The sequence below is a fragment of the Haliotis cracherodii genome, unplaced genomic scaffold (assembly GCF_022045235.1).
Source record: "Haliotis cracherodii isolate W230 unplaced genomic scaffold, xgHalCrac1.p SCAF_5, whole genome shotgun sequence".
Taxonomy (NCBI): domain Eukaryota; kingdom Metazoa; phylum Mollusca; class Gastropoda; order Lepetellida; family Haliotidae; genus Haliotis; species Haliotis cracherodii.
Window position 1 is genome coordinate 27,116,319 of NW_027266308.1, and position 21,452 is coordinate 27,137,770.

The 21,452-nt window shown below is 41.7% G+C and overlaps 1 protein-coding gene across 1 annotated transcript; it reads left to right on the forward strand.

Moving 5' to 3' along the window:
- The first annotated feature begins 5,634 nt into the window (after positions 1-5,634).
- On the forward strand, positions 5,635-13,688 carry LOC139442642 (calmodulin-like). The gene is made up of 5 exons (XM_071223500.1): positions 5,635-5,655; positions 7,384-7,441; positions 8,698-8,835; positions 11,591-11,833; positions 13,663-13,688. The coding sequence occupies exons 1-5, from the start codon at positions 5,635-5,637 to the stop codon at positions 13,686-13,688; spliced, it is 486 nt and encodes a 161-aa protein (XP_071079601.1).
- The last annotated feature ends 7,764 nt before the right edge of the window (positions 13,689-21,452 follow it).

Genomic DNA, 21,452 nt, shown 5'->3' on the forward strand with positions numbered 1-21,452 from the left:
TACAGTTGACATTTTCAGTTTCATTTGTCTAGTCACGTTATATAATACATGATATATCAAAACTCTCTGACAGAGAAGATATGTTTCAATAATATGGCTAAAGAACGTATAACAGCAGAGTTGTTGGATTTTATAAGACTGATCATTAACATCTTGTTTTTATGCCTATTGTTAAACATCGGAATATACTTTTCTCTAAGATGTTCATGCTTATCACATACTAATAAAGCATGAAATTCATCCTCAATTTCTCCTAAATGGCAGTTTTTACATATACCCATTTCAACGTCCCTTTTTCACATCTACGTCTTAAATCTACACTGAAATTGTGTAATGACACTCTGTCCGAACAAGCGATTTATCATCTAACATACATATATACTTCTCTGGTTCTATCGCAGACTTGATATCCTTGTAATGGCTAATGAAACGAGAAGAAGATATACTATCATGTCAGTTTTGACTATACATATCACGTAACCTTTGTTTTAAAGAGTATAAGAAACAAATTGTATCCCCTATATCTTGGGATATCCACACAAAGGAATAACCACATGAAAATAATAAATATCTGACACTGGACACCCAATTCGTTTTGCCTTTGTCATCAAGAGCTTTCGGTAGTTTATAACATTGGTACGGATATCTTTGCGGCTCCATCCTCATTAATTTTAACCAATATTTTGTCATTCGAAGTTGACTTAATACATGAATGGGATGACGTCCTGTTTCACCTAAAATAGCTTTATTAGAAGCATATTTTCCAACAATTAAAAAGCGCTTAAAGTAGGAAGCATGTACTTTTTAAATTGCGTCATTATACTTTGCGCCCCTATTTCTTATCCATATAGCAAGATTGGCGCGATTATGCCGTCAAATATGGTACCAGCTGTAGAAATTTTTTAAAGGATACATGTATATTTTGCTTGAAAAATATTTAGACAGGTACAATTGCTTTTGAAGTTTGCGATGCTAGTTGTTTGCATGCAACTTACCATGATAGTTTAGATGATACGCCTGGATATTTAAAATAAGTAACTATTTTTAAGGCGATATTACTATATGTGATTTTTCATTTTTGGCAAAGATATCTCCATTTCTAAAAACAATTACATTTGCTTTTGACAAATTAACTTCCAATCCACATCTACTGCAAAAAGAATGTAATACATTCAATTGTTTCTGTTGACCATAAACATTATAACATCATCAGTAAATAGAAGTCACATTAAATCTCTAATATCTTGTGTGACAAATACACCATGATGACATTCGTTATATATTTTGGGCACGAGCATTTCATGAAAAAAATAAACAAAACTGCGTGTCATTATAATGGTCATCAGACGGTCATGATTGAGTGAGTGAGTATGGTTTAACACCGCTTTTAGCAATATTCCAGCAATATCACGGCGGGGGACACCAGAAATGGGCTTCACACATTGTACCCATGTCGGGAATCGAACCCGGGTCTTCGGCGTGACGAGCGAACGCTTTAACCACTAGGCTACCCGACCGCCCCCAGACGGTCATGAGATCACATCGAGTATATAATAGTGTACTCATATGCGACCTGATCCGAATACATGCCATTATACCCAGAAGACGTGACCATGTGGTCATGCCATCAACCAATGGTTTGTCTGGTCCAGAGTTGTTTGACATGCCGACGAGATCTGTACTAACGCTGAGTGCGGCGTAAAACAATATTCATTTACTTGTTCACCTAACTGATGAACTATAACAATACTGAACTGACAAAAACGCGTTTCGACATAAGAAACACTTTCATTGAAGTTTGATCAAAAATGAGGGAAGTGGGTGCAGCGCCTTTTGGAAGACGTGCGGCTGTGCGGTTCTTCAAGCTTCGTGTTGGAGAACAGCCCAAAGTGACACAGTCTGTTTTTCCAAAATTTAGTGACACGTTTGATCAAGTGTATGACAGACCAGGGATAAAACATTAAACTAAAGTCTCAACAATAAGGTAATTTAATATCAATATATTGTTCTCGTCAACATTGGACATCCACTCCATTATCGATCTCTAGCCATTAAACAAAGTCAATTTCAACTTGATCCAGACAGAAGCAATTTAGCCAACTGCAAACATTATATCCCTCAACAACACTCTAATCGCTATTGTTTCACGAATAATATATGAGGCGCGGTGTCGACATCCGAGTCCTCTCAGTCACGTCAGCCCACGTAGCCATGGTCCAACATAATTCCCATTATTTGCAGTTGTAACTTTCAGCAAAACTCCCATTATTTGCGGATCTGATCACGGACATGCAGTGTCATTGTTTTATGTTTCAGAGTTAATGTTTCATGTTTCAGAGTAAATCTGTACAGGACGCCGGGCTTTAGTTAATGTTGACTGACCGTGAGATATCGACGACGACATGAACTGTGTCACAGCCGACAGGCTGAAATACTACCCCAACGGGAACACTGATAGCTTCATTAATGAATGGGCTAGGAGTCAAGAAAATGCAATCATTATATGATAATGTCTCGTCAATGGAGACCAACTATGTGCTTTGAGTGATGAGAATATTATATATATATTTATTTTTATACTTCAAAACTAAACTACAAGATGGTATTTTCTGCTAAGAATCAAACATACAGAAAATAGACTGCTGCACTTTTGATGAGGATGTGCATAAGGTATTATCTTTCCATGATACACAAGAATGATTCTAATCATATGTCTGGTGTATGTTTAAATATAATGACATATCTGATTTTCTATATCAAACGTGGGCGGTTGGGTAGCCCAGTGGTTAAAGTGTTCGCTCGTCACGCCGAAAACCCGGGTTCGATTCCTGACATGGGTACAATGTGTTTCTGGTGTCCCCCGCCGTGATATTGCTGGAATATTGCTAAAAGCGGCGTAAAACCATACTCACTCACTCACTCACTCACTCACTCACTATATCAAACGTTGAATGGTAATCTTGACTATACTAGTATATGGTGCTAGATTGTATATCTCTCAGGCCGCAATGTTCAACGATAAAATTAACGTTTAAGCTTACGGTAACGTCATAGTATTATCGCCGAAACAAACGTACAATGACTGGAAGAGCAAAGAACACCTGGTATCATCACTGTCGATAATGATTCATAAACACGTGCGCATGACATATAGTTCTTGTTTATATTAACCAATTAATATTCATCATTTCTATTCACCCACTACCTCATAACTACAGTAATTAAATCATTTCGCTGCTAGTTTACTCTGATTGCGTCCTCGGTGTGACTGGGATACTTATGTTGGTATTTAGGTCAACATTCTCATTTCTATCATTGATCCAGTAGCATTCATCACGCGAAAATTAAAAAAAGTTTGGAGGGAATATCTGCAATATTGTAACGCAGTTCTTGGAAATACTCAACTCAACTCAACTCAACTCAACTCAACTCAACTCAACAACATAACTCTCAACTCAACTCAACTCAACTCGACTCAACAACTCAACTCAACTCAACAAGTCAACTCAACTCAACTCAACTCAACAACTCAACAACATAACTCTCAACTCAACTCAACTCAACAACTCAACTCAACTCAACTCAACTCAACTCAACTCAACAACTCAACTCAACTCAACTCAACTCAACTCAACTCAACTCAACTCAACTCAACTCAACTTAAATCAAATCAAATCAAATCAATTCAAATCAAATCAACTCAACTCAACCTAATCCAATCCATTGATCACTATTATACTGAACTCTGTGTATGGTGAATTTCCATGTAAGGGTTATACGTCAGCCCCAGATCATACATGACCTTGGAAGTTGGTTGCAGGACTGTCGTCTTAGCTTCTCAGTGCAATGAGACAATGAACAGAGATAAATATCGCAATATTATGCTCCACTTAAATATATAGTTACCATCTGAACTCATCTTTCTTTTCTCATGGATGCACAAAGTCGTACATGTACGATGTCTTAAATCATCTGCTTGTGGTGACTAGGTGAGTGAATGTGTTAAATGAAGCAGGTAGAAACTGTTCCGGCGACATCATGGCGGAGATCCATCCTGCCCTGTCGACCCAATGGTACACCTACTGTGATAGTGAAACATGATGAGGATGCTATGCATCAACAGACAATGATAATGATAATAATACGGTCAAAAAATTCGAACTTCAAACTGTTGCAGGACCGTTTCCGTGGTTTAGTGGTAGAGCGTCCACCCGGAGAGCGGAAGGTCCGGGGTTCGATCCCAGGCCGCGTCATACCAAAAGATGCTAAAATATGGTACTTGTTGTTACCTTGTCTGTCGCTCAGCATTAAGGGGATGAAACAAGGACTGGTATGCTCGGAGTCAGTATAATGTGTCTGAGTGGGGTATTCATGTTAAACTGCGGCAAGGTATCTCAGAGGGCTAGCTGTATAAAATCGGCATTAGTCCCGACTAGTACAAGCAGGCACACACACCTACGCGTGCAATAATCATGGGCGCGAAGTTAAACCCCATTTCACCTCACCTCACCCCAAAGTGTTGCTAGGGTTTGTGCCTAACATCTTCCCTAGGCAAGGGAGTTAATAGACAGCTTCCAAACGCCCAGTCAGCTAACTCCCTTGTTTCGGGATGATGGTTCCTAATCACTAGGACACGTTTGTTATTGGTTCAAATCCAAAAGCTTAAATATGAAACGTCAATACCAGAGAACAAACAGTCCAGATCACCCAAAACAAGACCCGAACTAACCTTCACCACCTCGACCCTGTGTACATTATATGCCTCAAATTCCTTAACCTTATTTCTTTTTCTGTAAAGCTCGGATATGTATTAAAAATTTATGATGATTTGTTAACTCTATGTCCTGTGAAGCATCGAACCAGTATCAAATAACAAGTAGTTCGAGATAAGCGGGGTGTCGATAATAGACCGTAGCACCGATAGAGATTCTGCCAGTACCTAGGAGTGAGTGAGTTGGGTTTAACGCCGCTTTTAACATTATTCCAGTTATATCGCGGGGGGTGTGCTTAATGTGGGAGGAAAGCCCGAAGTTATGCAGGTCTTAGACGTTTACCACTTCGGCGAAACCCACGAGCACGGGTATGGTGCTGACAAACCTAGAAACATAATCGGGGCGAACCGGGATTTGAACCCACAATCATAGGTTTCTGGCGTGCCCAAGGGACGAAACTCTGCACATCGAATCGTGGCGCCTTAGACGATTGGGCCACCCGTGCCCCCTCAGTACCTAGGAAGTGTTAAAGGACTTCAAGTTCACAAAACGTCAATAATATTTTGTCTTCATCAAAAAATCACATGAAGCGATATATCGATTTAAGGAATTCGAGTTGACGAATATTCGCTGAACATAATTTCTTAACATTTGCAAACGTTTCTCAAGAGAAGTCCTCTCACATGATACTAAGCGCATTTGGTAGGTAACAACGATCTTACGTCGACATGCCGTGTGTGCACTTCAGTAAATGCCCGATTACTGTACAGAGTATTGTCGTCACAAATGGGCTCACGACATTGTGAAGCTATTTGAGGATACTGATGTTAAATATTTACCTATCAATTAATTGCCTCTTAATTATGAAGGGAATGATTCAAGTTTATCAACCCCGTCGGGTTCGGCACGCCAGTATACAGCCATGTTCACCATCCTGGTAAGTGTTTGAACGTCCTCTTGATATAACGTTTTGTAATCCATTGGTGTAACGCAAATGTGTTGTTAACAAAAACGTTTGAACGTCCTCTTGATATAACGTTTTGTAATCCATTGGTGTAACGCAAATGTGTTGTTAACAAAAACGTTTGAACGTCCTCTTGATATAACGTTTTGTAATCCATTGGTGTAACGCAAATGTGTTGTTAACAAAAACGTTTTGGCGAACTGTATGATATGTCATGATCACCTGCGCGACATAGTCCTTTTAAGAGAATTGGGTATTTATTTTATTTCTGATTCATGTGACATGTGTATGGTGATATTTTATTGTTAGTAGTGACGTAAAATGCTTTATAAGTGACACATTTCCTTTTTAGTACCATGAAACAAAGTCAATTATGTATATAACTGATATTTTACCTGTATAATTGCTTGGTCATAACGAAATTCAAAGAACATGGCTAGTTATTAGTGCTTTGGGGGAAAGAAGTTGCTTCGGGAGTTCATCGTCCACTTTGTTATAAACAAAGTAGGAACGGTCGGGAAGCCTAGTGGTCAAAGCGTTCCCTCGTCACGCCGAATATTACGCTTATTATTTCTGATATGATGTTACGAGTGAGTGGGTGTTTCAGACCCCAATTAGAAATATTCCAGCAATATCTCGGCGGGGTGCATCAGAAATGGGCTTCGAGCCCGGGTCTTCGGCGTGACGGGCGAACATTTTAACCACAAGGCTACTCCCTCGGCCCTAATGTTACGATCGCGTCATGTGTTGATTCGGACATGTTTGTTCAAACAACATGTATAACGTGAATTCTTATCAGTTCTTGTTCCTGTTCTTTGTGTCTGTCGATACTATCGATAGAGTAAGGCAGAATTTATGGTGACTATTGACCGGTATTAATCGGTATTCCCCTACTATTTGTGACTGATATATATTCACTTTTCCACGTAGATTCAGGGGCACGGGTGGCCGAGTCGTTTAAGGCGCCGCAATTCGCTATGCAGAGTTGCGTCTCAAAGTTGTAAACGTCTAAGACCCGCATCACTTCGGGCTTTCCTCCCACATCAAGCTGACACGCCGTGATATCACTGTCCAGTTACATCACAGCGTGTAAGCTTAGTATGGGAGGAAGAAGTGCAGATATCAGACCTTTTCCAGTTTTGTGAATTCCACGAGCATGGGTACAATATATGGTGCTGACAAAATCAGGTCGAATATTGAGGTGAAGTGAGGAAGTGGTTAAACGTTCAGACCTGTTGTTCAAACAAACGATCGTAGGATTTGGACACACCAAATGGACTCATCTCTGCGAGGTAACTGGTGTCGACGCAATTATGATGAAGTGGAGCAACTTATACATTTTCAATATCTCTTTCATGAACACCAGGTGTTCATTGAACTAACAGGTCCCGCGTCCATTCCCAGAACACCTGGTGTCATTGTCATAAGTGATTCGTTCAGCATGGATCGATGCTCATGATGTCAATCACTGGATTGTCTGGTCCAGACTCGATTATTTACAGACCGCCGTCATATAGCTGGAATATTGCTGAGTGCGGCGTTAAACAACAAACAAACAAACAGAATGGTTATTGTATTTGGTGTTTCCGTTTCCTCCTACCGTATTGTATCTCCTAAATACGGGCCGTGCGACTGGGGCCTCTTCTGTGTTGATGTCTAGCATTATAAGTTGTAGTGACACCTGCATATTCGATCCTTCTGTTACAGAAGAGCAAGACTGACGGCAAGATGAAGTACCAGATCCTTGCGCCAGATGAAGTAGAGGGTGAGGGACTGTTCTTTTTCCCGTTTTATCCCAGCCCAATTTCTTATACGTGAGGTTTTCTTCATCAAAGTTGAGGAGGGTGTCGAACGGGCGGTTTCATAAGACCGCTACCGTGGTCTTGTGATAGAGCGTCCGCCCGGGGAGCGTTAGGTCCGAGTGTTGATCTCAAACCGCGTCATACCAAAAGACGTTAAAAGAAGGTACTTATTGTTACCTTTCCTGGCGTTCGGCATTAAGGGGTTATCTGCTCGGAGTCAGTATACTGTGTCTGAGTGGAGTATTCATGTTAAACTGCGGCATGGTATCTCAGTGGGCTAGCACTTTAACATCGGCATTAGCCGGACTAGTACAAGCAGCCACACACACACACACACACACACACACACACACACACACACACACACACAAACACGTGCATGCACATCGTGCAATAATCTTGGACGTGACGTTAAACCGCATTTCACCTCACCTCTCCTGTTTCATGACAACAAATGTATTTATGTAAAATCTATAAAAGTAGCATAGCAATATGACTTTGGTTGATGGGGGCGGTGGGGTATCCTCGTGGTTGAAGCGTTTGATTGTCACTTTGAAGGCCCGGGTTCGATTCCCCAAATGGGTATACTGTGTGATTTTTTTTATTGTTCCTTCCTTCCTTCCTTCCTTGTTGTTGGGTTGGATTTTGTTGATGTTGTTGTTGTTTTGATACTTATTGGTTTTTGAGAGGGGTGTCAATTAATTTCGGGTTTTGTTGTTGTTGTTGTTGTTGTTGTTGTTGTTGTTTTGGGTTTTGTTTTGTTTTATTTTGGTTGGTTGGTTGGTTGGTTGGTTGTTTGGTTGTTTGTTTGTTTGGTTGTTTGTTTGTTTTGTTGTTTGTATGTTGTTGTTGGTGTGTTTGTTTGGTTGTGTGTTGTTTTGTTGGGGGGGGGGGGGTTGGAGGTGGGGAGGGGGGCTTGGATCAGGGGGTACCTCAGGGTCTTTTAAAGTCTTATTTTGACCAGGTAAGACTAACCATATTTCATTTGATGCAATGAAGAACAAATAATCAATTTGTTTTGGCCTAATTCCATACAGGACACCAAACAGCTTGGCGCCCGAACCCGAAAAGTACTAAGCTGTCTTTCAGAATAAAACTTTAAACAATAATCATTATCTTGTCGCTGGGTTACAAAAGGCAATGAAATTCCTTTCTTGCTTAAGGAAAAAGTAATTTAACCCAGAAATAATAAACCGCATATAGTTCATCTTCCGTCCAGCTTACAACGACATCTTCAAGGTGTTTGATGAGGGAGGTAAAGGATACCTGACGGCAAGCGACTTCAGTAGAGTGGGCAACATCCTCCACACCAGCAGCACCGACACTGCAGACGTCTGCAGCAGGTTCGACATCAACGGTAAGAGCGACAAGGACATCCCTGTGTGTACGTTTTGAAGTATCCTGTTCTGTTGAATAACGATGCAGAATATATGCCACAACTAAGAACTGTAGTTTCCGCACTCAAGTCTTTAGAGCATTGAGTATAAACACTGAATTCCACTAAGATGCAACGTTCGTTTGGTTTTTTGTATATATGTTGTTTAACCCGCACTTATCAATATTCTAACATACAACGAGTGAGTGATTATGGTTTTAAGCCGTTTAGCAATATTCCAGCAATATCACGGCGGGGGACACCAGAAACGCGCTTCACACATTGTATCCATGCGTAAAATCGAACCCTGGTTTTCGGCGTGACGAGCGAACGCTTTAACCACTAGGCTACCCCCACCGCCCCAAGATACAAGAAGTTACATATAACGATTGCTGCGCCCCTCATGGTTTATTCTTCCTGCAGTGTTTTATTGAACGACACACACACACACACACACACACACACACACACACACACACACACACACACACACACACACACACACACACACACACACACACACACACACACACACTCGTCCCCTCGTCTATTTCTTAAACATACACATGTCCCTTAGGGATAAGAGATAAAGACTTATTAGTAAATGCCTTTTTAGTTACCTGTATTAGGACGCCTGGCAAGACATGCCAGTATCTCTGTCCCAAATGTTTTTTACGCGAATTAATCTTATTCACATCAACAAACGTTATGAAAACAGGATTCTCAAGCAAACTGACGTTACCAACCGTTGGGAAATCGATTAACTGATCTTAAAATGCGCTAAATAAATAATAAACACTTCGACTGTCATTATGGGAGTATGGGAGGGCACCTGCTAAATGACCATCTACGGAACTGCTTTGCAAGATACGTTCTGCTTTTAGTTTTATCGTGAATCTCCTATATGTGCAAAGTAATATCTAAATATCAGCGCATTAATACGTTTCTACGTTAATCATTCTGAAAGTGACTCTTTTGGACTGTGAAAACCTTAACTGCAACCAACTGATTGAACTTGCTGCATGAACGGTATAAATGTTTAAACGGTTTGGTTTCCTCGATTAGATTACCACGCTGGAAAATAGTGTTCGTTAAATTCTTAACTAGTCCTTAGAATAATTGAATTTCAAATTAATCATAATAATTAAACAACTACATTACTATCTCAGGTGCATGGTTTCTGAGATATATTTCTTTTACAGCAAGCCTTATTGTAATAATGGATCGCATCATGCCAGGCGGAACGCCCCAGTCGTGGAAAGGGACGACCGTTTGATATTGAGGGGTGGGAAAGGGGACCTGGACGGGGCAGTGAGAGGGATTGTGTATTGAGATTAGAAGTATTTTTTTCTGCTTAAAACAATCAGCCTCAATATTTTTTGTGGCAGACACGTCCTTTTTTCCACACTCTGACGTATAAATATATTTTCAAGCATGTTCTGGGACAATCTATTCTCTTCGATCAATCCATCCATCACGTTCAATGTCTAAGCATGTGACTGAGGTACTATTGTGGATAACCCTATCTCTTAGAAGCTTTGAGTTGTGTCACGTGCTTATACACATGGGTGTACTAGATAGCACTAGATAGCACTAGATAGCCCTAGTTTGTGCATCAGCTTTATAACAGCTGATTAAAGTTCGACGTGAATTTGATCTACAGATCTGAAGATCTAGAATTGTCCTCTTGGGGATATACGACCGAATAGCCAAATACGTACAGTTTATGCAGTGCAACTGGAGGCCTCACTGTCTCGGAGGTTTAAGTAGGAACAACTACATACATATATAAACAAAGGACAGTATTCCGTCTCTGTGATGCGTTAATCTGGACGATTTGTGAAGTATTGCGCAATATACGTGCAGTCGTTTTTTTATCAGTAGTAGTACACATAGAAGTATCGGTAATCATGCATACGACTTATATATTTCCATATCCTCTACCCGTGTCTGTATACTACTATACAATTCAACCCGTTAACCCATAATAACGATTCATGGGTCTGAAGTACTGAGTATGGAGTACTGGGACTGAACTCGTTTAATCATGACTATGGAGTACTGGGACTGAACTTGTGGAGCCATGAACATGGAGTACTGGGACTGAACTCGTGGAGCCATGAGCATGGAGTACTGGGACTGAACTCCCGGAGCAATGAGTATGGAGTACGGGGCTGAACTCGTGGAGCCGTGTGCATGTTTCTCTATCCCTCCAACAGGTGACGGTAAGGTGACGCTGGACGAGCTACTCACTGTCGTCACGTGCCTGTCGTTACGTGCATGTTTCTCTATCCTTCCAACAGGTGACGGTAAGGTGACGCTGGACGAGCTACTCACTGTCGTCACGTGTATGTTTCTCTGTCCTTCCAACAGGTGACGGTAAGGTGACGCTGGACGAGCTACTCACTGTCGTCACGTGTATGTTTCTCTGTCCCTCCAACAGGTGACGGTAAGGTGACGCTGGACGAGCTACTCACTGTCGTCACGTGCCTGTCGTTACGTGTATGTTTCTCTATCCTTCCAACAGGTGACGGTAAGGTGACGCTGGACGAGCTACTCACTGTCGTCACGTGCATGTTTCTCAATCCTTCCAACAGGTGACGGTAAGGTGACGCTGGACGAGCTACTCACTGTCGTCACGTGTATGTTTCTCTGTCCCTCCAACAGGTGACGGTAAGGTGACGCTGGACGAGCTACTCAATGTCGTCACGTGCATGTTTCTCAATCCTTCCAACAGGTGACGGTAAGGTGACGCTGGACGAGCTACTCAATGTCGTCGCGTGTATGAACCAGAAGGCAAACACGGAAACGGAAATGGCCCATGTGTTCAGGCTGCTGGACAAGAACAGCGACGGCAGTCTGGACAAGGGGGAGCTAAAGCAGTTGATGACGTCGCTGGGGACGCAATTGTCTGAGAAGGAGGTGGATGACATCATCATGAAGTTTGACAGCGACCTGGACGGCCGTCTTCAATACGGAGGTTTGTATAGCATACCCCTTTAGCATATGTACCGTCATTATGGTGAGTTAGGGGGTGAGTTTGCTTTGAACAGTATTCCAAGTATATCACGGCATCTCAGCTACATGTGAGAAGAAAGCCCAAAGTGATACACGTCTCAATTTTTACCACTTTGGTGAACCCCGCGAGCACGGGTATAGTGCTGTCAAACATAATCGGGGCGAACCAGGATTCGAACCCACAATCAAAAGTTTCTTGCGTACCCAAGGGACGCAATTCTGCATTGCGAATTGTGACACCTCATACGACTGGGCCACCCATTATAATGCATTGATACCCTTAAGCATACGTATGGCGATAGTAGCGTTTTCACACCACTTTATTGGTATATGTATAGTCATGGTAACGTCTGTATACACATTTAGTATATGTATTGCCATTGTAACGTCTTTATTTGCCTTGGGCGGTGGGGTAGCCTAGTGGTTAAAGCGTTGGCTCGTCATGCCGAAGACCCGGGTTCGATTCTCAATAGGGTACAATGTGTGAAGACCATTTACCGGTGTCCCCCGCCGTTATTTTGCTGAAATATTGCTAAAAGCGGCATGAAATCATACTTACTTACTCACTCACTCACTTACTCACTTTATTCGCCTTCAGTATACTCGCGTACTGTGTTTTCGAGACCCAGAAAAGTATTTCTGATTACGTGCCTTACATATATCCCAATACACTAAAATTAAGACTTATCTTTGAGAACTTTTATTTCTGTTTACACTTGGATGGTCAATTGACCATACATGGTAAATTTTACAGTCATAATGCCTCACCGAGCGAGACGAGCCGATCAGGCGCCATCTTGTTTCCGTCACATGATTTCGAGCCATTGAGCAAGTTATAACAGTCACATGACATTACTTGCAGGCCGTTAACAGCAGCCGATACAGCGGCGTATACGACTGCTCTGATGCAAAATCATCATCAGATCAGGTTTGATTAAAATGTGCATCAATGAAAATATAAGGTTTGAGGTATATTCCATTACTTATTGAATATCTAACCTCGTGAAGCTTAATTCGTAGCATACCTTCAGCGGCAAGTGGCGAACACCTTGATGTCTTCAGTGGGCATTGAAGTTTCTTCTTAAATTACGTTATTAGGCGCCTGGTTACATATTGTTTAGGGGCTCGAAAAAAGGTGAGGCTCGAAAACATGACGTAGGGATGGATATGTGCAAAATCATTTCAAGTAAGGCGGTCTGAAATGTTGAGCATCCTGCTTATACGAATAGATTGTTCAGATAGTTACTGAACACTGAATAGGGTTGGTTGGTAGGTTGGTTTGTTGTTTAACGCCGCACTCAGCAATATTCTAGCTATAATCGAGTCTGGACCTTACATTTCAGTGATTGACATCATGAGCATCGATCCACGCAATTGGGATACGATGACATGCATCAGCCAAGTCAGCGAACCTGACCACCCCATTCCGTTAGTCGCCGACAAGCATAGTCGCCTCTTACGGCAAGCATGGGTTGCTGAATATCTATTCTACCCCGGATCTTCACGGGTCTTGAGATTTTGTGCTCAGTCTTCACTACATAAAAATATGCCCAACTTATTCATGATCTCTTTTTTGTTCTGTATAGTTCGTGTAGCAGATATATTTTTTATATACCAGCAGATGTGAATGCATCATCCTCTAGAGTTGTTTTCGAAGTTATGTTTCTTTCTGAACTCCATGTTACAACCCCTGTGGTAGCAGAGTCGGAAATCATAATGTGTGCGTGGTGACTTGTTCAGCCTACACATTCAAAGTAATGCACAAACTTATAATATCTCTTTAATTTTTAGAATTTGTGAAGATGTTGTCCTCATAAGCAAACTTCGGGAGATGCTGGCAGAAAAGATAACAAGGGCAACGTAAGGGTATGCTGCGACATTCGGCTCGTCACAACCATGGCGGTAATGAAACAACCCGATCGTGTCCGAGTGACTGCTGCAATTCTCGAGACACTGCGGCGTGTTGAAAACACAATGACATGTACCTTGATCGTTGACATTGTCAGTTTTGTCAGTTAGCTGTTTTGTTTATTTGTTTATTTGACTAATGTAGACACGTGATTTAGCTGTTAACACTAGAGTTATCAAATAGTTTACTGTAGATTGTAATTCCTTACACCACTGTGCTTGCTTTATGGAAGGAATATTAAAATGAAAAAGCACAGAATTAACAGCGTTTGTTATCACATGCAATGACGTCATATCAGTTCCTTGAAATGTGACCAGATTGCTCGCTCAGAGTTTATGCTCAGTTATCTTGACACAGGCTACATAAAGTTGCATCGACGCCAGTCTTTAGGGACATAAATCTTCGGAAAGCAATTTTGTTTTCTTTATTATTGCATAAATATTCTGTATTGAAGAGATCAATAAAAGTAGTGAGTGAGTATGGTTTTAGGCCGCTTTTAGCAATATTCCAGCAATATCACGGCAGGGGACACCTTAAATGGGCTTCACATGTCGGGAATCGAACCTGGGTCTTCGGCGTGACGAGCGAACTTGAACCACTAGGCTACCCGACCGCCCAATAGGCATCTCTATATTTATTGAGGGGCGGTCGGGTAACCTAGTGGTTAAAACGTTCGCTCGTTACGCCTAAGCCCCTGCATTGAAACTGCTTGAATAATAGCGGTGTAAAATCATACTCACTCACTCACAGATGCCAATGCGTGACGAAACAGCTTCTATTACAAATCGTAAAAAGGCGAAGCTTCCACTGACATACCCATGTTTGATCATACCATTTATTGAGACGGCAATTGTCAAATGGTATTTACACATAAATCCGTTAAAAAGGACACCAATGGAACATTATCCAAAGTCAGTGTTAGTTTGTTAAAGCTGCAGTTATTATTCCAGCTATATCATGGCCGCATGTAAATAATCGAGTATCGTTTAGACAAACCAGTGATTGACGTAATGACCAACGTCCGGCCACGCCGTCAGTGTACCTTGACGCTTAATTAACAAAATGACCAAACCTGACCACGTGCACCCGGTCCATTTCGTCGCCCCTGGTGACAAGAATTGGTTGCTGGGCACCTGCTGGTACCTGGAATCACCACAGAGACGTTATCTATGCTGTTGTCTTGGTAGTATGCGGTGGGCTAGCCTAGTGGTTAAAACGTTCGACGGTTTTGCCGAATAATTGTAATCAAAATACTAAAAAATAAATTAATTTAATTGACCCCACACACATAACCAAACTCGAGTCTTCGTTGTGTTGAACCAACGCCTCAAACAGTAGGCAACCCAACCTCCCATTGTGTGACCTTGAATGCAAGTGAGTGAGTGAGTTGGGTTTAACGCCGCTTTTTACAGTATTCCAGTTATATCGCGGCGTGTCAGCTTAATGTGGAGAAAAGCCCCAAGTGATGCAGGTCTTAGACGTTTACCACTTCGGTGAAACCCACGAGCACGGGTATGGTGCTGACAAACCTAGAAACATAATCGGGGCGAACCGGGATTCGAACATACAATCATAGGTTTCTGGCGTGCCTAAGGGGTGCAACTCTGCACAGCGAATCGCGGCGCCTCAGACGACTGGGCCTGACAATTTTTTGTCAAGGTCGAAGGTTAGAAAATAACAATAAAGCATCAGTTTACACTATGCATACCCTACGCCGATTGAATGACAGAAGTAACTGAGGCGGACATAAAATATTCACAAACATTTCTTTTTAACAAAAATACATGAGTCAAACCAAATGACAACGCGCATACATTTAAGCTGGCCGAAGTGTGCGTAGAACTTTTCCTCAAGTTCCCAATACATGTTTTAAATCCTTTTGGGATTCACCTGGGTACTGCTGATCAATACGACCCTAATTCTGAACACATGACCACGGCCTGTTCTAAGGACTTGTAAGCCACCTCTCCCCTCACACCATCTGACTTTCTGGTGGGGGCCTAGGATTTCACTGAACAACGACCACTTAAATTATTTAGACTAAATATTGAGATCATAGGATTTTACTTTCAAACTTCCTTCCGTCGGTTTCTTCGGCTTAAACACTGCCAGGCAGCACTTCGAGGCTACTTGCGGGAGTTACTTCCCTTTAGTTGTTCTGTACACGTTACATGTGTCAATAGAATGGTGAACATGTGTGATTCAAATTTAAAGCACGAGCCTTTCTTACTTAAGTAAATCACATTGTTGATTAAATTAAAGATCAGTGGATCAGTAAACAAAACAAATAAAAAAAGTTAGTAATGATAACAAATTCAGTACTTGGCCAGTACTCGATGTAGAACCAAATCTTCTTCTAAGAAAATGTTTCACTAGAGACGTCAGTCGTGGTTCCAAAGTACACATTCCCGGACTGTATACAAACACATAGTTTAATTTTTTGGAGTAAATGGGTTCTAAAATAGTCTTAAAATGCCACAATCGAGCAAGTGTTCATAGTTTACACTTTGCAACAACACATAGATCGCTAACATTTACACATAAACAAAATATATCTTTAAAAAAAAACGATAACCGCCAGAGGATGCAATGATGGTGAATTTAAAAAGTACGGCATGCGAGTAAGAAAGTTAATAGTATGCATCTGCAAGATTCTGGGTAATATTTTTCATCATTTGCTATTTCGGGACGACCATAACACTCAACAGATATCGGGAACCGAGAATCGACCCCATGACTCCGCCCACTCGTCTACCTAGATCAGTTAACTGAAAGTAGATTATTGTTTGTTTGTTGTTTAACGCCGCACCCAGCAATATTCCAGCTATATGACGGCGGTCTGTAAATAACTGAGTCAGGACCAGACAATCCACTGATTGACATCGTAAGCATCGATCTGAGACAGTATCATTTGAGACAGTATGACATGAATCAACCAAGACAACAAACTACCTATACATCCCTTAAGCCCTCGTGGCGCGAATGCCGGGGTAGAGCAGACTCCAAGCATCCCTGCTTGACCTAGTCCGAATGAAGTGGATCGGTGGACTTGTCCTCATCTGTCAGCTGGCGTAAAGTACTGTTACAGAAAACGTCCCCTCTCAGCGACCTGTACGTATCACCCTCGCGACTTGGAGATGTTTGTGTGCATGCGATTCTGTGTCTCAAAATGAGAGTGTGGTTCGAATCCCGAATGAAAGTCTACCCAGAAAACTGTTAGAGTTGGTACTTTCGTAAGGAAGTGTTATACCAAGTATAACATTTGTACATTAGCGATGTCTGGTTTGAGCAGTAGTGGCGATGCTCCGTCGATGAGTCGATACCAATTGTTTTGATACTGATTTGTTTAAAAGACTTTAGATTTTTAACTTGTTTTATATCGATCAAATCGGCGTGATATCTCGTTATATTTCTAACCACAGTGATCTCCCAATTCCTATTATAATCACGATCCGTGAAGATCCGGGTTAGAATAGGTCTTCAGCAACCCATGCGTGTCGTAAGAGACGACTAACGGGATCGGGTGGTCAGGATCGCTGACTTGGTTGATGCACGTCATCAATTGCGTTGATCGATGATCTCAATCACTGAATTTTCACACCGCCGTCATATAGCTGGAATATTGCTGAGTGCTGCGTTAAACAACAATAAAAAACCAAAAAAATAAAAACAATTATATTCACATATCTTATGCTGACCTGATACCACCACGGGACGTTCAACGAAATCTTATCAGCAAAACCATTTTTATTTTGTTGCCACTGTGCCTATCTAATCAGTGCGTTGTCTATATTTTATGAGTTTCCATGAAAAAAGATTTGTAGCTGAGCAATACAGAAAATACAACTCAAGCTATACCAGCCTTGTCAGGTGAAGGGCAAGGGGATAAAAAGCTTCTTTTAACAGGTAAATGATCCACCCACGCCATAACGACTCTCCTGGAGAGTCGGCCGTCGTCTTCCGGTGACATTCGGATTCTCTCGGCTTATTCCGTTACCTTCATAATAACTCGGGCAGAATTGGATTAGGGGTCTTGTCTGATTGTACTGTGAACCGCATGCCGACAGGTCCCTAGGCATACAGAAAATGAAAGCCGATGTTTTGAAGAGTGATAGTCACGTGGACTAATGAAACTAGCGACTCCGTTTCCAATATGGATTGCTCCCAATGTTGTTTATCCCAGTAAACATAAATTGCCGGACAAAGAAAAGTATACACTTGAAAACTGCACTTCATAAAAAAATTGAGTGAGTGAGTGAGTTGGGTTTAAAGCCGCTTTTAACAGTATTCCAGTTATATCACGGCGTGTCAGCTTAATGTGAGAGGAAAGCCCCAAGTGATGCAGGTCTCAGACGTTTACCACTTCGGTGAAACCCAAGAGCACGGGTATGGTGTATACATTTTTTTGCCCAGCAGTCTAGTTCCGTCCGCATCACAAGCCACGTCAAACAAGTACCGACACAATAGAACCCACACCGTTAATCAGAACCCTATAATCAGTACGATTCCAAAGTGGTAAACATCTAAGACCTGCATTACTTCGGGCTTTACTTCCCACTTGATCATGATCTCAATCACTTGATTGCCTGGTCCAGACACGATTATTTACACACCTCCGTCATCTAGCTGGAATATTGCTGAGTGTGGCATTAAACAAACAAACAAACAAACTTGACAAACTCACTGATGTCATATTGCTCACGTGCTTTGTTGTAACGCTGAGCAGATCACGAAATGAGAAGGAATCTCAAACTCGCTCGTCACGCCAAAGACCCGGGTTCGATTCCCGACATGGGTACCATGTTTGAAGCCCATGTCTGGAGTACCCCGCCGTGATATTGCTGGAATATTGCTAAAAGCGGCGTAAAACCATGCTCACTCACTCGTTGGAATCGTCGGTTTTTGTCATTGCAGATTGGCAGGTCCAGACACGAGTAGTTGCAGACCGCCGTCATATAGCTGTAATATTGCTGAGTGCGACGATAAACAACAAACAAACAAATTAGTCCACATACATCTGTGATCTGTCTGTCACGTACGAGGGCACACATTCAGTCAAGTCAAAGAACCTGACCAACGAATCCCCCGTTTTAGCCCGCTCTTACGACAAAAAACAACATGTACGCGTATCCCAACTATCTTTTCACAGAGATGTCCTCACCAAGAAAATCTTATACACTTTGTAGCCTGTTTCCTATGCACATAAAATGGTCCGCATGAAGATCCGGGTCAGAACTGGTCTTCAGCAACCCCTGCTTATCGTAAGGGGCGACTAACGGATCGGCTGGTAAAGCTTGCTGACTTGGTTGATGCAAGCCATGTCACCCCTATTGCGTGGATCGATGCTCGTGTCCGGTTCGAACTCGATTGTTTACAGACCGCCGTCATAAAGCTGAAATATTGCAGGGAGCAGCGTCAAACAACAAACAAAACATAAAATGGGATGCCATGACCGTTGAAGGTCAGCGGAATCTAAAATCAATAAATTCCAGAGATAGCATCATAACGATATCTGCCAAGACGAAATCTTCGATCTCTGAAAAAGGGGGTTGTCATTTAAAAATGTAAAAGACGTCAATCTCACTGAACATGAATAAATAATTAATTTTGACTAATGTCAGGAAATATCGCTTCCCTTGCAGAAGTTGAAAGCCACTGGCTCGGTACCGATAAGTAAGTCAATTATTAAATATGCATCAGACCCACAGAAAATTTTGACATCCTTTGTATATAAGGTTTTTTTTATTCGACCTTGACGTCAAAGGGATTGGACAAAAACCAAGATGTGCACTTATTTTTATAGTTTCGAATTATTTCTGTTGCCGAAAAAGCATTATTTGGGAAATAATGGGTTTATAATTGTGTGGTTGATGTTACGATTTAACATGACTATATCGTGAAAAGCGTGTGGGCGAGTTCTCAGCATAAGCTCGGGTTGCTATACAAGTTCTTATTTCAAGACGCGAACACCTGGAAATGTCTACCGTGAAAATTATCTGAATCTCTTTTGGAAATTAGGATCATGTTATGATTATCATTATTGCTGCAGCACCTTCTATCTAAACCATCACCATCATAAATTCAACATTTATTAATTACTAGCGGAGAGTGAGTATGGTTTTACGCCGCCTTTAGCAATCTTCCATAAATACCACAGAGATGGACACACCTGAAGTGGGCTTCACACATTGCAGCCAAGTGGGGTAGTAGTAGTAGTAGTAGTAGTAGTAGTAGTAGTAGTAGTAGTAGTAGTAGTAGTAGTACTAGTAGTAGTGGTAGTAGTAGTAGTAGTAGTAGTAGTAGTAGTAGTAGTAGTAGTAGTAGTAGTAGTATAGTATTAGTAGTAGTAGTAGCCTGGCACATTCAGGCTGGTTAGGTTCATCATCAGGTCAGGGCCTCTGTCCCCTCTACACACAGCCCAGACAGCGTATGTGACCTCACCCAGGTAACGCTACCTAGTCGAAACCCACCCAGAACTTTACGGAAGAATGTGAAAACTCCCCAACACTGCAGCCTTCCACATTACCCAGATTGTCAGAAGGGCTGTATTCCTGGCAGCAAACCCTGGTATTAGTAGTATTTGTAGTGTTGATGTTGTTGTTGTTGTTGTTGTTGTTGTTGTTGTTGATTACAGCAACTTCGAACTCAACCAGTGTCATTATCATGGTCATTATCAGTATTGTCGATGTTCAGCACCGATCCACACATTGAAATCATCATCATCATCATCATCATCATCATCACCATCATCTTCATTATAATCCATCTTCATATAGGGGCTTGGGGGTAGACCAGGATGTCAAGCCTTTGCTGGACAAGCCGAAGACCCGAGATGGCTTCCCTACATAAGTACAATGTGTGTCGAATCTACATGTAATGGCTGGAATAGGACTAAAAGTAGTGTAAAACCATACCCACTCACACAATCGATCACCGTAAAAGCCAATAGACCACTTAATTCATTTCATGTGTATGTATGATCCATTCTTGAATCGGTTCCATCAAATATACAGCATAAACATTTTTTGTTCATCATAAACAGTTGTGTGCAGTATGTACAAACGATCCCACCACGCCAGAGAAGGGTTGATGCACACGGTGCTATATTGGTAAAGTGATGCTCCACAATCGCCTGTGTCTGTATTTTCACAGGGAGCTGACCACAGTACTGACAGAACCCCTGGTTCCAGCAACTTGCTGTGCAGATCTGCCACCCTCAGGGCTGCGCAACCCTCGCACACACTCAAGGCTTCTAACAGTGCGTTACCAGTGATGACTGGTTCCAAAAGTTAAGCTTTCATTCTTCTTTTACAGCCCTGGAAAGTCGGTTTTCTTAGAGAGTTAATTATATATTCATTCGTGCCTATGATAACACTTCTACCAAAAACACTTTTTAAAAAACTGACCAGAGTACTGACAGAACCCCTGGTTCCACTGTAATCCAAAACACGGCGCGTTCTGTAAAGACGAATCGATAATACATCGTTAATGGTTTAGACTCGTAATGGTGAGTTCTTCCTTATCAATATTCCCCGCGAAACTGGTCATCGCTGCCATGGATGGAGACGTGTGTAACTGATTGACAGGAAGCAGCGCCTACTAGACGTTCGAAAATTACGTAAATGAAAGCCGGGTTCAAATCAGAGGCGAAGGAACAGATGACCGATATGGA

Coding starts and splice junctions, on each gene's coding strand:
- LOC139442642 (XM_071223500.1), top strand. CDS start 5,635: ATGTTCACCATCCTGGTAAGT. Junction 5,656..7,383: donor TGTTCACCATCCTGGTAAGT/GTTTGAACGTCC, acceptor CTTCTGTTACAG/AAGAGCAAGACTGACGGCAA. Junction 8,836..11,590: donor CAGCAGGTTCGACATCAACG/GTAAGAGCGACA, acceptor TCCTTCCAACAG/GTGACGGTAAGGTGACGCTG.